At 39.6% G+C, this 18,564-nt stretch overlaps 1 protein-coding gene across 1 annotated transcript in view; it reads right to left on the bottom strand.

Moving 5' to 3' along the window:
* DOCK1 (dedicator of cytokinesis 1) overlaps positions 1-18,564 on the bottom strand; it is a gene marked incomplete in the record, with an annotated part of 4,741,214 nt that overhangs the window by 2,833,377 nt on the left and 1,889,273 nt on the right. Inside the window, 1 exon segment of the mRNA XM_044056178.1 lies at positions 12,505-12,575. Coding sequence (XP_043912113.1) covers positions 12,505-12,575 — 71 coding nt within the window.

An 18,564-nucleotide genomic window follows, 5' to 3' on the forward strand; every position in this document is an offset into this window, starting at 1 on the left:
ATTGATACTTGAGCATACCATGACATTCAACTTAAGTTGCCACTTCAGTTCTTCAAAAATGCATCAGTCAACCCCTTCTTAAACCCAAACTATATCTACCACAAACCATGCAAATTGTTTTTTAATTTTGACACACAGCACTATGCCTAAGTAAGGCATTATCATTCTCCTCCTCCTTCATTACACACATGCTCCCCAGTTTGTTTACTGAGCCTTCTAATAGTTTTACCTATACAGAAGGCTTCAGGGGAAAACACAAGCTATGTATTACTATTAAAATAGCCTAATATGTATATTTACCACACTTAAAAGAACTGCCTTTCCGTTTGCTCACTCAAACATTTGTAAACTCGCACTGCTCCTGTAAGTAAAATCAGGTTATTAAACTTCCACATCAACCATTCTTAATTATTTCTTATATATCACTTATCCCAAATGATATACTTAACAGTTATATGATCCAAACTGTCATCTAATAACAAAGAAGTATGCTTGTATACAGCTGCCTCCCTACTTGCTCCATCAAATTGATTGTCTTTGAATAAAATGGAAAAATACCTCGTATTCGGATCTGGTACAGACTTGCGGCCCCATTTCCAAGGCACTGCAGGAGGTACACTTCAGGGTATTTTGTAACTGGCTTATTGCAAATAATTAATACAGCAAACAAATATAATTTCATGTTATCCTTAAATGCCCTGTGAATACAAATGGTATCACTATCTGCAATCCCAGTCAGTCTGTACTACCATTAGCTACATTCAGAAATATTTAGGAATCACACATGAGCCTAAATTTTCTTTCTCTGGTCTCACAGAAATAAAAGTCAACAAGGTACTGACTTTGTTAAGGCCTCTTATAAAATATCCAGCTCTTGGACATTAAAAGCCAGATGACCTACAGCAGTCAGTGCACTGATACCCAGTATTAGAATATGCATTGAACATCAATATTTTTCCCCAAAATTCTACTGTACGCCAAGCTACAAAAAGTAAAATCCTCAGATTTACTCATATATCCAGTAAAAGGGAATAGTACTGTAGCACACACTCCAGATATCATTACCTGATGGCGTAATTTAGAACAATATTATTCAAACACCAGTACCTACAAGTTACTACACAACAGTCACCTGAGATTTAGGGTATTTGAAAATGTAAAAAAACTCCATCCCTTGCCTTAAAGCATTAGAAGCTATGCCTCTAGGGAGACCCCCCCCCTTCCATAAAAATAGCTACTACTGAAAGAGACTTACCAAAGGTAGCACCAACCAGATAGAATGCATTTACAAAAAAAAGATTATGCAAATCAATGATGTGATAAAATTTAAGAAAAAAACAAATCTTACCTAGAAACCATACCCCTCAACTGTCCAGATTTTTGCCTGATATTTGTGCTTTGATCCTCTTAAAATTTTGTGATTTTCAAGCAATTCATTGAAAATGGAAATTATTAAATAATGGCAGACATTTGAGTGTCAAACTTCATGTCTTTCAGAAAACGCATGCCATTGCACAAATTTTTATTCTACCAACTTTCGATGTTTAGAAGAGTCATATTTAAAATCTGTCCCTATTTTTGGCCTATGTACCTTCGTTATTTTTGGCTTTGTCCAGACTTTTCATTAGATTTCACTTAGATTTCACTAGAAAGTGAATACAAGTAGGACTGCTTCAGGGATACCAAACAGGCACAATATTAGCCTATTTTCAATATACAGTTATTCCACATTTGCAGGATAAAACTACAGCGTTTCCAGCTATAGGTTTCAGCAGTACACACTACAAAAACAATGTACATAGTTTGCTTAACTTACTTAATATAATTTACCACAGCTCAACCTAAATATTTATATATATATATATATATATATATAGTACAGTTGTGTACACTTACCATAAATGTAGATGTTAGAGTGTATTCACTGTTGCAGTCATTACATTTGGGTAATCCTGCTGGCAGGTTGCCCTCAGCCGGCCTGAATTCCAAAGTCTTGGGTCCTGCGTTGGCTGATGTCGCCCCTTCCCTAATGTCAGGTCATCAGGGGTATAAAAGCAGCAGCGGATGCCATTTTCTTCAGTTTTTCTTGCCCCAGATGTCAGGTGCCCCCAAAAAGGGTAACCAAAATGTATATATATATATTCAGAAATACGCCAATATAAATTTTACCTTCATCTAAAAGCAAATGCACTACATAGGTAGTATAAATCAGTGAAGGAAAGATGAGATCTAAAAGAAAAAATGGGGAAGGCGAGTGGGTAACCTGGACTGCAACAGTGAATACACTCAAACATCTACATTTATGGTAAGTGTACACAACTGTACTATGTTCTTCATGTTTCACTGGTGCAGTCATTACATTTGGGTAGAGTCCCAAAGCTATGGTTGGGAGGCTGGAAATAGACAGCAGTAGGAGTGGTTATGAGGCCCTGCAGTGGCAAAGCCTGCCCTGGATTTAGAGTAGAGTGGCAGATGATAATGCTTTGTAAAGGTGTGCACCGAACTCCAAGTAGCTGCCTCTAAAATGTCTCTGGTTGGTACTCCCCTGAGAAAGGCTGCTGAGGTGGCTGCAGCTCTGGTGGAATGAGGCCTAATGCCCTTAGGCACTGGCTTGCCAAGGTGTAAGTAGCAGAAACGAATGCAGTGGCCTAACCACTTAGTAATAGTCTGCTTTGAAATAGGCTTTCTTTGTGATCCTGAAGCATATGCCACTAGTAATTGCTCTGTCTTCCTGAAAGCTTTGGTTCTGTCCAAATAGAATCTAAGTTGTCTGTGTACATCCAAAGAATGCAGAATTCTCTCCCCCTTGTTCTGTGGATTTGGGTAAAAGGTTGGCAGATGGATGGCTTGGTTAACAGCCACACTGGACACTACTTTAGGCATAAATGTTGGGTTGGGTCCTCAGGGAGACCCTGTCTGGATGAAAAATGATGAAAGGTTCCACAGCCATGAGCGCCTGTAGCTCTGAAACTCATCTTGCAGAAGTAATTGCTAAGAGCAGAGCTGTTTTCCAAGATAGAAACTTCATATCAGCTGGCTCAAAAGGAGGCAGGGTCAGCTTTTCCAAGACACAGTTGAGGTCCCATGCAGGTATTGGTAGTCTCCCTGGGGGCCTTAAATTTTTGGCTCCTCTGAGGTACTGCCTTAATAAATGGTGAGAAAAAAGTGGTGGCTCTGTATTGTAATGAGCCGAAATGGCAGAGGCATGAATTTTAATTGATAAAAAAGATAGGCCTTTGTCCAGCATCTCAGTTAAGTATTGCAAAATCTGAGGAATATTTGGTACCACTGTATCGTTTCCTTGTGCCTGGTTCCAGGCACAGAATCTCTTCCATTTTCCAGCATAAGACTTTCTAGTACTAGGCCTTCTGGCTTCCAGAATGACATCCATCACAGCTTTACTGAGAGGTGTTTTTTGTATGACTATATTATCTGCCATGCTGCCAAGTTTAATGTCCAGAGGTGACTGTGCATGATCTGATTGTTTTGCTGGGACAGTAGTAGAGGTATTTGAGGTAAGGTCCAAGATGGGTATAGAGATAAGTTTCTTAGTAATGGATACCAGTACTGGTGTGGCCAGTCTGGGGCAATCAGTATCATCTTTGGCTTCTCCTGTCTGACCTTTATGAGCACCTTGGGGAGGAGAGGCATAGGAGGAAAAGCATATACCGATAGATTTTTCCAGCTGAAAGATAGGGTGTCCACTTTCCATGCTTGTCTGTGATAAGTCCTTGTGAAGAATCCTTTTAGTTCGTAATTGAGAGAGGAGGCAAATAGATCTATGTCCGGGCATCCCCATTTCCTTGTTGTCATGCTGAAGACTTGTGGATCCAGCTTCCACTCATGGGGATCCATGAGGTTTCTGCTTAGTTCGTCTGCAAGAGTATTTTCCTTTCATGGCAGGAATTGTGCCTCCAGATGTACTTGGTAAGTCAAAGCTGTGTCCCACAAGGTCATGGCTAGTCTGCAAAGGGGGTAAGAATGTGCGCCACACTGCTTGTTTATATACCACATGACCATGGTGTTGTCTGTCTTTATCAGTAGTTGTCCCAGATGAAGTAGGTCCTTGAAAGCAGTCAGGGCATTTTGAACAGCTAACATCTCTTTTTGATTGATATGTAGATGCATTTGGTTTGAAGACCATGTGCCTTGAATGCATCTTCCTGCCATGTAGGCTCCCCAGGCATAGTCTGATGCATCCGTTGTTAGTGTCTGCCAGGCTGGAGGTAATGTGAATGGCTGTCCCTTCTTCTGGTGACAAGCCTTTGCCCACCATCGAAACTCCTGTTGCAGGCAGGGAATGAGAGTAATGACTGTTTCCAGGTTGTGGCAATCTTGAGTCCAAACACTTTTTAGGTACCAATGAAGTTTCTTCATATGCAGTCTTGCATATGGAATTAGTAGGATGCAGGATGCCATGAAGCCCAAAGCCTGCAGAATTTTTCTTGCGGATAACTGGGCCTTTGTTGCCAACATTTTGAAATCGGTAGTCAGTTGCCTTTGTTTGTCTGGTGTGAGATAAGCCATCTGGGCAGTTGTATTCAGGCTTGCACCCAGGAATATTATCTCTTGTGAGGGCACTAGTTTTGATTTCTTTTTGTTGACTGTGTACCCTAGTCATGTTAGAAGTCTTTTCACAAATGCCAGATGTTGAAGAAGAATGTCCTTGTTCTCTGCCTGAATGAGAGAGCCGTCCAAGTAAGGATATATTTGTATTCCTTTTTGTCTGCAGAATGCAATTACTGGTGCCAGGCACTTTGTAAAGACCCTGGGCACAGTAGATAAGCCAAAGGGCAGTGCAGAGAATTGGTAATGCATTGAATCAGAATTGGTAATGCATTGAATCAGCCTTGAATCTTCGGTATCATCTGCATGATTGTCTGATTGGAACATGCAGGTATGCCTCTTTTAGGTCTAAAGTCACAAGTCAAGCATTCTTGCCCAACATGGGCAGAAGCTGCTGCAAAGTCAACATTTTGAATTTTAGAATATCCAGGAAAGTGTTCAGAATAGATAGGTCCAGTAACGGCCTTCAGGCCTTGTCCTTTCTGGGTACAAAGAACAGTCGACTAAAATCCTTGTCCCTGCTCTTGCTCTGGTACTTGTTGAATGACCCCCATGTCCATGAGGGATGAGACTTGTTTTTGTGCCTCTGCCCATTGACTGTTTGGCAGATCTGGCCAGCGGTTTGCCTTTGGCAGTGTATGGAAATGGAACTTGTAGCCTTGTGACACTATGTTTAGAACTCACTTGTCCTGGGTTATGATGTGCCAATTTTGAACAAAAAGTGCTAATTTTCCCCCTAAGGGTGCTGCCAGAAGATAAGTGCTTGGTGCAGGCAGGGGGAAGTCATTGGGACTGTTTTCTGATTGTTATCTATCTTCTCCAGTTTTTGGAGACAGAAGCACCCCATTGCTTGGGCCTATATCAACCTTGCGCCTGGGGGATCTGCCCCTAGGGTGTCTGGATCTGCCTCTTTTTGAGGTCTGTCTGACACAGGAAAGGACCAATTTTTTGTAGGTCATTGTCTACTAAACCTAGGTGGATGTACTTGTAAAAATTATTTGACAGTTTGCATAGATTTAGCTTTGTCCTCCATTTTCTTTAACACCTCTTCTGCCTTAACAGCAAACAAAGTATCATGCTGTAAAAGTGCATCTAGTAATTTAACTTTAACATGATCAGGCAGATTTTGTTCCTTTAACCAAGCATGCCTACTAATTACAGAACCCGTAACTGCGGCCCTGCCGGAGGCCTCCAAAGAATCAAAACCACATTGCAAAGTATGTTTTCCAACTTGTTCTGCTGCATACACTAAATCCTGCATTTCCTTGTTTTCTGCACATTCAGAATTTAACATTTTCAGTTTAAGCAATCCCATGACATGTTGCTGATACTTAAGCATATGAAATTGACAGTTTAAGGCCCTTATAGCCAAAGTTGCAGGTGTGTAAACCTTTTTTCCCCATCTATCCAGTGCCCTTAAATATTTGTTAGAGGGGGTTGGGTTTTTTGCAGTGGAAGCCTCAACTCCCTTTGGACCCTGTGAAATAGTTTCTGGGTCAGCAGCAAGGTTTTTAAAAAGAAATTTGTGTGAGTCAGGAACCCTGTAATATCTGTCAGGCTTAACAGGAGCTGGGGGTAAGGAATCAGGGGTCATACTAGACTCCGAAAACATATAGTCTACAATGTCTAACACAGGTGGAATAGCTAGAGGCCTGTGCTGAGGTAGTAAAAGAAAATCCCTAAGCCTCTTTTTAGATTCTGAAAATTCTTGGCTCTCCCAGTGGAAATGCTCCCTCATGGTATGCAAGGTTTCCCAAAAGGAATAGTCCTCAGGAGGAGAAGATGAAGGTATAGATTTTTCAGCATCTGAATCCTCATAGGGAGGAAGAGAATATTGCTGATCAGAAGAGGAATCAGAAGAAATAAGAACCTGATCTGAAGATTCATAGTCAGTGTCTTGCCTAGGCCTCTTATCAGGAGGGGGATGGGAACCCCTGAACAAGGTAATCAAGTCTTCGGCCATTTTGAGCATCTGTTTTTTGGGCATAGACGCCTGTCCACGTGGTTCTTGAGTTTGTTTCCTTGCTTTAGAAGGTGCTTTAGTCTTTGCCTTTGAAGCTGAAGTTATTTTAATGTAAAGATGTTTAGGTCTGAATATACCCTCAGAAGCTGGTACCTGCTCAGCGGCTCCAGACCCATCTGAGGGATTAGCGTCCGAGGCTCCAATACCTTGAGTATCCAGCGGCATGGCCGACTCCACGTGGGAGTCGGTAGTGGCCTGCGACTCTAAAGTAGCGGTCGTCATTGGCTGAGAAAGCGCCTCACTGAGAACTGGCGAACTGGTGACTGGCTTAGAAGAAGCTTCATCAATTTTGGGACTCGGTTGTTTTTCTCTATTCTTTTCTTTGTGTTTTTTGTAAACTCTGGTAGTCAAATGGCTATCCATCAACATTTCAGGATAATTAAACCGGCGTCCAAAAAAGTTTAAAGCAAAATCATGCCGACACTTAAATAGTGCGTTGGTTAAATCTAGCACAATACTGACAACCAGTAACGTTGTGATCAGGGCCTAGGCAAGGAATACAGTGAGAATGAAAATCCTTATGAGGTATTTGTTTTCCACAAGAAATACAATTATTAACTTTTTCTGACATCGGTCTGGAGCAAGAAAAAAGTTTCCCTAACGGGGTACTTAGTGTTATTGAATACTTCGGATCTGAAACTCAAAAGTGAAAATCTCAGGAGTCGGCCGACCGGCACTTGCGAACTGCTTCTGCTTCGGGCACCACGCAGCAAGAAAGACTGAAGAAAATGGTGTCAGCTGCTTCTTTTATACCCCTGACGACCTGACATCAGGGAAGGGACGACAGCAGCTGACGCAGGACCCAAGACTTTGGAATTCAGGCCGGCTGAGTGCAACCTGCCAGCAGGGTTACTCAAATGTAATGACTGCAACAGTGAAACATGAAGAACACATACATAAACACACATTTTTTTCTGTTTTTATTACAGATAATTAAACTTATTAAATCTACTTGCTCTACTTATTCAAATGCATATAACCATTCGTAATTCCAAGGTACAGAAAACATGGAATTCGTACAGCTCAGGCCCAAGAATAATGAAAAAGTTTGGCATGTAAAAAATATACTGTTTTCAGTGTCAGCTATGCAGATATGTACTCAACCATACTCTGTGTACACTATTACAAGCTATAGGAAAAGCAATTGCTGTACCTCTTTCCACATTAAGCATTCCCTATGGAATTGCTCTTTTATTTCTAATGTTACTACACTGTACATGCATGCTGTATAATACTGCTGTTATTTTGTGTAGTCATTGTACATTAGTGACACTTGTATTCTACTGTTGTTTTCTTTATACCTGTAGCAATGTTCATATTCTGCTGCTTGCTAAATTTTATTTTTATAAAAATATGTATATTTTGACATCTGTTTTATTCAATGTATTTGCCTAAATGGACTACGTCATGGCTGCAAATTGTTTTATACCAGTTAGTTCACTTGCCTGGTTAACAAAAATAAAACAAAATAAAACTGAAATGCTCTCATTATGTGCCACCATCTTTGTTCCAACAGTTAATTAATTTGGAAGAAATGTCAAGTAGTCTTTGTCAGGTACCAAAAAATACAATACATTATGGAACTCTGCATGTTGCAAGTGGAAAGTAACGGAAGCAATATTATTTATTGTTATTTTTTTTTTTTTTGCATGGTCTTACTAAATGACTAATAGGAATCTCCCTGCTACATTCCACAGGAGCAGTGCAACTCATTACTGATCACTTACACAATATTAAGAGGATATGAAACACCCTCTGCATGACAAAGGTTGCTGGATGGGAAATTCTCCTTTCCCTGAAGTGCAGTAAACTTTGAATACTAGGCAGGTATGAGCCTAGCATTGAGCAGCATTCTATCTTTTCCAAGGATGACACCAAAATATAAACAGAAGATCATTGACTAAAAATTGGCTTAGTTATTGGTGTCATTCTAAGGTGTCCAATATTTCACAGCATGGGAAGACATAGTTGACAGATCATGCTGCTTTGCCAGGGATGGTCTACACCTGTTCCAACTAGGCTTTCAGATATTGGCCAAAACATTATCCATCCTTATAATGCCTTTGTTAGGTAATGCCAATCTGATAAAGATTCTAACAAAATAAATTCTAAGCAAGGTAAAGTAAAGGTGTTACTGCTCAATGCTAAGAATCTCAACAAGAACCTCTGCTCCCTAGTGGCGCTCCTCACCCTTGAGAGTGCTAACATCTGTGCAGTTACTGAAACTTGTTTTAAAGCCATAGAAGGCACCTAGGCAGCACTAGGCTATAATACCTTCTACACATTCAGACCAGCTATCCCACAAGAAGGTACAAGAGGTGGAGGTGAAAGAATCTACCTAAAAAGTAAGCACACCTCTAGATTGGTCAAACAATATGACATGCTTGACTACTCCATGTCCAACTAACCTTCAATACAGTTCAATATCATATGCTTGCTAAGTGTAAGTCTATGATCCAAGACAACTATACCACATACCTGAATGTACTGGAGTCACTCATAACTCAGCCCGACACTATATCCATGGGGAATTTCAACTATCCCAACATAAATTGGGATACATACACAACCACTAAAATGCAGGTTCAAAGACTCCAGGATTTTGTCGATGCAAACACCATGGAAGAGCTAGTCTGCACACCTACCAGGGGTGCATGTATTTTAGATCTGGTACTCACAAATATGAGGGAATATTACATCCTCTCTTGTGCAATGTCCTCATTGGTCAGATCAGATAAAAAAAAAAGTCTTGGAATAAACATAAAGGCTGAACTCCCAGCAAACCTAAAAACCTTTAAGTATTTTTCCAAAACAAACCAACTCCTATTAAGCAACGGCATAACTAAATTCAAAGCCTCCCCCCCCAAAATTAAGCGAACATGGTAACCTATGTGGAAGAGTTTATGGAAAGCCTGTACAAGCACGTAACTAACTGCATAAAAACAGAAGTACAAAACCAAAATAACTTTAGGACAAATAAGCCCCCTTGGTGGAACCCCAAAATAAATAGGCTGTACTACAAAAGAAAGAAAACACTATCCAAAAATATGAAGGGCTATACCCAAAAGGCAAAAACAAACCAAAAAAAAAAAAACTCCCTTATCAGTCTAAGCAAGCAACTCAGGGGACTAATCAACTCTACCAAAGCTAACTTTGAGGTAAAAACAGCCTCTCATACTAAGGATGATCATAAAGGATTTTTCAGTTATGGATGCATCCTTAAAGGGAATACGCAACAGTGAGATGAACATATAGAAAATGGAACTGCCTATACCAAAACCAGGGGATATAGCAAATGTGCTGGCTGATAAATTTAGCAGTTTAACCCCCAGATCCCCACAGGAAATACCCTGTACTATTTCACCCCCAATTATCATTAAAGAACAGATCCTCGCTTCACTCTCCAGAGCTAAAAAAACACTGCATTAACGCGTCCTGATAATAGGAAAAATAAGAAGCGAACCTTAGAGCATACCAAACAAGGTGAATGTCAGTAAAACAGTCACTGTCAGTGGTAGAAGTCCACGGCAAAAACAGAAGAGCTCAAGTTTAGTTTAGATTTATTTGAAGTGCTTTTCGTTAAAGTTGTCTTATTGTAGCAATAATGGTTTCTGAAGAAGTTTGCCTAGGAGGCAAACGAAAAGCGCTTCAAATAAATCAAATAAATCTCCTAAACTAAACTTGAGCTCTTCTGTTTTTGGCGTGGACTTCTACCACTTGACAGTGACTGTTTTACTGACATTCAGCTTGTTTGGTACGCTCTAAGATTCACTTCTTATTTTTCCAGTTTGTTTTGTATTTTTGGTTATGGGGTCCTGATAATACCCCAGGATGCCTTCTAAATAGCCTGAAACATGACCTATCAGGCCCACAAGAATCCCTTTTAAGCTACATCCTCCAGATAGGCTTTGCCCTTAGGGAATTAAGGATGGCAATAGTCATTTCTCTACACAAAAACAGAAGACCAACAGACCCAGGGAAGTACAGTCCCATAAGTCTTACTAGTCTTATATTCAAGGCTATAGAATGAATTATTGTGGATATTAATAAACAAAGACATAGGAAAACTTCAGAAACTGGACCCAACCCAGTCTGGTTTCAAGGGAAGGTCATGCATACTAAACTTGGTGGACGACTTTGAGGTCGTCACTACAGCCAATGACAAATGCAAAATTATACATACTGCTGACCATGACTTGGCAACAGCAATTGACACAATATTTCAACTTGGGTATTACAGATAAACTTAGAAATTTAGGCATACATCCCTATGTCACCTGACTGATAGCAAAATGGCTCACAGATAGGACTAATGAAGTTAGGGTGGGGGATTCACTTCCACCAACAGTCCTGTTACTAGTGGTGCCCCACAGGACACAGTACTGGGACCATTCCTGTTTAGTATACACACTTCTCTGAAGTCAAGGCAAATGCAGAAGGACTTTGGTTGACCAGACTTGTTGATGACTGTAAGTTGGGTACAATCTCTGAATCTCCCCAAGATGTAGATATCCACCAGGAGGGTCTGACACAGTCAACTGGTGCCAGAACCATGGCCTAAAACTCAGTGCAAAAAATGCATAATTATACCCTTTGGAAAGACAACCACTTCTGCAAATTACAACACTGATGACATTCGCCTTAAGAGTAAACCCAGTGGTAAGAAATTTGGGAACTCAGGTTGATAGTAGCCTGAACTTTGATCTCCATATGTCCATGGTAGAGAGAAAATCCTTCTATATTGCGCAGCTTATAAGTAAGCGCTTGCCATCCAGATTTTGGAGAACATAGTCCCTTTCCTTTGGCATGTACCTGACCAGACATTTGCAACAGTTGGAGCAGCCATAGAGGTTCTTCACTACAAGAATACAGGCTGCAAACAACATGTCCTATTCAGACTGCATCAAAGCCATGTCCCTGAACTTGGTCTTTTACAGGCTACTTACACAGGGTATACTCTAATCCTGCCCTGATGGATCTACTACAAATTTACAAAACAAATGGCAGTTGAATTCCCTGATCCAAGGATCTAAACCTCATTTGTGACAAACAAAACATGTTGGAGGGACAGGTATGAGCCTCAGAGATTACCACTTCTCTGGAAAAGACCCCCATTCACGTGAAACAGAGCTCTTCCTCTTCCACTGCAATTTGGACCAATGGACAGGAAACCACAAATTCACCCCTAACTTTTCAGCTGTGACCCTTCTGGACAAGGGCAGTTTGTAGATGCCCTAAGGCACAGGCATATACCAAAGTCATTCTAGCCTGTTGACACTGATAATTGGCAAAACTGGGGCAGCATGAATGTTTAGACTTAAAAAGTCTGCATGGCCATTACCTTAGTAACTTCCTAGGATCCTATGAATATACAAGTAAAGGGAGTACAGGAGGTTGATAAAAATATATATATTTTTTTTGGGGGGGGTGAAAAACTAATTTAGGATACGTTGTTCCTTGATCAAAATAAGTTGGCTAACAGGACAATGAATACATGTCCTAGATTCCAATATAACCTATAAAAATGTCCTTATTTACATCTCAACGACTTGCATCACAGAGAAACTATCACTAAGATAAAGATATCTGCAAATACTAGACATACTTCATGAAGACCCGAACAATCCTTCTGTACTCATTAGTAAACTATTACTTTTGATATGTATTTATTTTGGCAGCTGCCATCTTACCTACAGTTATAAATATTAAAATATAATATGTTAAATATAAACATCTAGGTGGTGTGTTTTATTACTGAAATCTATAGATGTGAGATGCAACTATTTTGCCAGCTTAAATGTCGCAGCAAATTAACTTTAAGTACTCAACAATATGAACGCACATATATTTTAGCTATTTATTTGCAAATCAATCAAGAATCACTGTTAATAATATTTAGTGCAATTCACACTTACCTAAGCTCCTTGGCTTCAAACACTTGCTTGAGATCATTAATAATCATTGGCAGGAACATTAGTGCAGCCTCCTAGAAAAGGAAAGTTCATCAGAATTGCAGAGTTAAGAAAAGCAACAGAAACACAGATTATTATCTGTAACATAACATCTTTCATACTGAGGAGTTTACAGGACAGAAATAAGAAAGAGATGCAGCAATAAGTTAAGTTTGTTTATGGTAAAAAACAAAACAAAAACAAAAAACACTATTAGTCAATACGGCTGTTGAAAAGCATGCCATACTCCAACGCTGGACACCTTTTCATATTTCTAGAGTTACACAAATCCTTTCATCCAAGCAATGCTTCCTGTTCTTAAACAAGTGACTCTAAAGAAAAGGCATAAGTAACCCATGTGGCTTGTTTGTTTATTGTTTCAACGTAGAACCTAATCTACAAATAATAAAACTGTTCTCTTACTTGGACAACTCCAAGTGTTTCATTCATCTAGTAACAGACTGATTTTGCTTCTAAGTGCCGTACAATTTTAAGTCTGTACTTGAATAGCACACCTTTAATCCATACAATGCTGTTGAGTTGCATCTGACTCCTTTAGTGAAAGATTTCAAGAACAGCTGCCAATCATAGAGCTTATATGAAAGTAAGATATGAAAGGAAATAGCAAGCCTTTCACTTGTATCAGACACACACATCTATGGACGATGTAGAGTCAATCATACACCTACTTGAATGTCTGTGGAATATGGTAAGAAACTCACATGAACACAGGGTGACATGCAGACTGCATAGAAGGCACCCTGAACTAGAACTGAGCCACAGAGTCTTTAGCTGTGAAGCTGCAATGATACTACCCCACTAAACTACATGAACACAGGCTTGAATAAATAATACTTCAACAGCAACAAACGTAAAATTCATTAAAGCACAAGAACTTTAATGTTGCTTTTAGTGAATCTTCTAAAATGTGCTATCTTTTTCTGTTTTGCACAGAGCTACATAATCACAAAATTTAAAACAGACAGACCATGAAGGAGTGAAAACAACAGGCCTGATATGAGGCATGATAAAGACCTGTGAAGTGGCCTACCAACATGGTACACGTCTGGATCTACTCACTACAGACAGCATTGGACTTTTTCAGAATGCCTCTGAGGGAAGGGACAAAATAAATGGTTTCTCCAACCATTTTGTAGCCTAATTGGCTGTTTTCCTGCTTGGTGTAGCCATTATTGTTGAATTCTAGACTGTTGCACCTTCCATCATTTTGTACCATACCTCCCAAATGTCCCAAATTACGCGTTTTTTTACTGAGTTTTGGGGTCCAAATAATGGGGTGCCACGATTCCCGAGTGGCAGCACTTCATTTCCGATTTTTCTTTTTTTAATTTTTAAAAAAATTTCCATGCTTTAGCTGATGACATCAACTCATCAGGGTTGATGAAGGCTCCATGCAAGTATTGCAACCAAGAGGCAAAGCTAATGCTAAACAGCCATAGACACTTCCCTAGAACTTTTTGCTGGGATTGGAATTGCATCATACAGCAATTCAAAGAAGCGAAAAAAGTATATGTTGTCTTTTTAAGGGTGTGTGTTTGTGAAAATGCCCCCATTGCAATACACCTGGTGGCTAGAGGTACTCGAGCTCAAACCCTGTACACCTTGGGTACAGGGTAAAAAGAGCCTAAAGTCCCTAACCACCACCACTTCTAAATTTGTTCCTCATATTTTCATCTAATCTGAGACTGTTCCTCATAAAATCTGTAGTTTTCAGGATTTTTGTGGAAAATCATTGTAGGACTGAATTAATTTAAATAATGACAGGCATTTGAATTTCAGACTTAATATTCTTCAGAAAATAAATGGTAATGGTAAATTCTGCAGGGTGCAGCACAGTCAAGTGCAAGAAAAAGTCAATCAACCCTAAACTGCTCACTTTTCATTGACCTACCAGATTTATCTTACTTGTACAGGATATTGCAGTATTGTTGCCCATACTTTCTACTACACTGCCTGTGCTCTCTTAGTAGACAAACTGCCTGCAATAAGATATGGCTGACTCCTACGTTCATCAGTCTTTACAAAGCTTACTGTCACAGGGGATCACCCAATACTACAGGAGACTAAATATGCTCACCGTTAAACAGACTTTCTATACATATCTCTGGTGAAAGATTGCAATTATCCATCCATTCTGACCTTGAAGGTTGCCTAGTACTCTGCTTGACAGTTAAGAAGACCCTATTCAAGAAATGGGATATACATGGAGTTAGGCATTTGTCTCCCCATTTATTACTGACATGGTATTATAGGTTTAGATCTCAATAACGAGTGTTTCAATGGTTCTATTTAGGTAAAGAAGTTCAAAGAGCAATGGGTCATTTATAACACTGAAGCTTAAGTAGAAACACACTTCAGGCATCTCTATGACATTAACCAGAGGGGCAGGGCTTTTAGTCAGAGTATCCATGGATGCTGAGACATGAGATGTTTGAAAGGAAAATATGTTAAAGTGTGTCAAGGACAGTTTAGGTACTTAGCGAGATGCATGCCAAATGGTACATCATATTCAATAATGGGTCTAATAAGGGATGAATAAATCAGGACTATAACTTTTTTGGACCTTGAAGAAATACCACAAAGGATACTCTTAGCAAGTTAAAAGGGTTTTCTAACCACCACAGGGATGTGGTAGTCAAATGAGAGTCTGATATCAACATATGTACCAATGTCCCTTATAATTGTATCAAGTAAAATGTTATCTATATGATAAGCAGTAATGATGCTAGATTTACCAAAGGAAATTATGCAGAATGTTTTGGTGCTAAGGGTAAGCACATTGTTAATACATCAGTCACTTGATTTATCCTGTCCTTGCCACAGAATTTGAGTATCAGCACGGGGTTTGATTACTAACAGTTTGCAAACATCAGCAAACTTTGTTCACTGTAGTCTTTAGTGTCATAGAATATATGTGGCAAAGAATAAGGGACCCAGGACTGAGCTCTGTGGGATATAACTAGCAGGCAGCAAATTACCCTCCCCAACCTTAAAAGTGTGGGCTCTCTCAAAGAGCTAATTACCAGTCTACAGAGGTATGCATGAGTTATTTCCAAGTTGAGAGAGTTTGTCAATAATCCCAGCAAAGGGCATATTGTGTCTGAATCAACAGCATTGATTTTGAAATCACTTTTTGATCAATATCTGCCATACATGTAGGTGTTCCCCTATTTTACACTCCCATTAGATAATATAGCTACTACCTCCTATAGCCACCTTAAGAATTACCATAACTATCCCTCTAAATCAAATGAAAAATCACATATTTTGCTCAAGTTACTATACCGCCTAATTTGCCTTTATGTAACCTTCTCTGAATAGCAGTGGGAGGGTGGCCTAATGGTTAAGGTGTTTGCTTTACAAGCGCAAGGTGTAGGGTTTGAGTCTCACAAGGGATAACTGGCTAGGCTTAAAATGGCTCGCAAGGGCAGTTAGCTTCGTACTAATCTATGAACCTAAACAGTACCATCATGGAGCTCCAGTCTGCTCTTGCCTCAGGGCTGGTTATGCACTAGGTGCTTGTGAGGAAGTATCAACTACTTTATGTTTGCTGATAACCCCCTACTTTTATCACACTGTTTCACCTGTTATAGATGCAATTATTTAAAGTGGATGCAAAGCTCTCAATACCACCCAGCATTGGTAGACAGCATCATAACTACACAACCACATGTGATGAAGACATCAAAATTCCCTTGCTTAAGCCCTTCAAGCATCCATCTAACAAACCACAACTACTTAGAGATACTTCTGTTATTGTACTTTCAACCACTTCTAATGAAAATCACAGACTGCAAGTCTGCACACTTAGGGTCCTCCTGGCCTGCATTAAATGTGACAAATGTCTTAGCTATTAATTCCATACTCAGATAGATACTGCATTTACTAGGTTGAAAAAGGAAAGGATTAACAGTAAATTTCCTCCCAAGTGTTAGAATCAAGGATATTTCTAGTGTCTTTAGAATCCTATACTCCACAAAATATGACTATGATCTTACATTTGGTGCATGACCGTAAATAACAACAGGAATTACATTCTAAGTGAGATGCAGAGAGAGAGAAATGAGTTTTCCACTAATGTCTCTAAGGGCAGTATTCTACCGTTACTAAGAAAAATACCTATATTCAAAGAAGAAAAAGCTGTCAAGAAACTGCTGCTCTTCTTCTTCTTTCGGCTTCTCCCGGTTAGGGGTCGCCACAGCAGAACTCCAGTCCGCTAATGATTGGCAGTAGATTTTTATGGTGCAGAGGTGCCAGCTCGACGCCCAACCTTCAACGAAGGCACGCCCATTCTACGCATGTCTTTCGAATGCCACTCAACGGCAGGGAGGACATGTAGCCTCCACACAGAAGGTGATCCAGCTGAGAATCGAAAGGGAGAACCTCTTGTTGTGAGGCGACAACGCTACCACTGCACCACCGCGGTGTCAAGAAACTGCTGCTACTCCAGATAAATCCAGATTGTGACTGCTTAGCTGAGATGGCCAACAGTCCCCTTCTGCTTTGATAGGGACGGCCTGCACCTTTCACCCCATGGATGTTGCATACTAGCTAAAGTTAAAGTTCTGGGCAATCCCATATAAAAAATCCAATTCAAATATCGAGGTAGCACTGATTAATTCTAGAAGTTAAAACAACAAAAATGGGAGAACTTGGTGTTTCAAACCCATGAAGGCATCCATATATATGTTATTTACTGAAATTCTGTTTCAGTATACAAACTGCTCTTTCTCACTACCAGGGTTCAACACCTATCATTTGATCAAGCCCACAGGAAATTAAGGAAATACTCATATTATATGTGAACTATCATCTTGCATAAAATCCTACACAATAACAACCTTTAACTTAATGATGTCCTAGTGACACTCAATAGAACCAACTATCATGGCATTATCAAATGTAAGACATCAGCTTATGTATGTCCCCTTCAGACTGAATAATTCCCCATTTAACCAAGTAAGCTCATTACTAGCTGTTTTAACTACCACCCTCATCACAGGCTAAGTTATATTACCAACAATGAATCTGTCCAGATATCTTAATTTTGAAACGACAACAGCTTAGGCCAAACAAAGCCCTGTTCTAACCAAAGATACTATATTCCTTAACTTTGTCTTTGGAAAAAGTTCCCCTGTGTACACTAACATTGCTATTTGATAGCTACATTGTGTATCTATGCCTATCCACCATAAGCAGGTCTGTTAGTTTAAAAGTACATACATTTGGTGGTATGTGCACATAACAAATTACAACAAAAACAAAATGCTTCGAGTCAATCACATGGATTTTAGCAATTACAGGTAGAAGGGATTTAAGTATGGCAAACAAAACACTTAAATGCACCATTTAGGAAGAGCAACACCAATTATGCACTTACAAATGCCACCTCCACCAAATATAAAAACAAGGCCATCTTTACTTATATCAGGAATCTCTGAAGTAACATGTAGTATTACACAACTTATTAAATGGTTCCTCCTACTTTGAAAGAAAAACCGCTGGAAAAGTAGTCTTTGACAAATTCAGTTCTAACTTCCCATCCACTCAACCTCACTATTTTTTTCCATCCATCCAAGCCAAAAACTACTCTACTCCTGATCAGATCTGGTCTGCACTTCTGACAACAAAGAACACTATCTGTATGGGTATTGATAATGTACCACATCTGCTTACTGAAAAACATTAAGCAGCACTTAGTATGACCACTCCTAAACCTTTTAAACCAAAGTCTCTCCACAGGTTATGTCCCGAATGCATGCAGAATGGCCACTGTAGTACCACTGTAAAAGGACAGCAGCAGACTTACCAGAGTAGTTACAGATCAAGTAGCATCACTAATATCATGTAATGCTATGGAATACATAACATCTCCACTAATAAACAATGATATATCAGTCATATCATTCCCTTGACCACAAGTCTGGAAACATAAAAAGCAGACTGTGCCTGATCAATCTACCCAGTCACATCTCCCCCTGTTGTGGAGTCATTTTTGAAAAA

Source organism: Protopterus annectens, chromosome 14.part0, assembly GCF_019279795.1.
Source record: "Protopterus annectens isolate FY-2018-M chromosome 14.part0, PAN1.0, whole genome shotgun sequence".
NCBI lineage: Eukaryota > Metazoa > Chordata > Ceratodontiformes > Protopteridae > Protopterus > Protopterus annectens.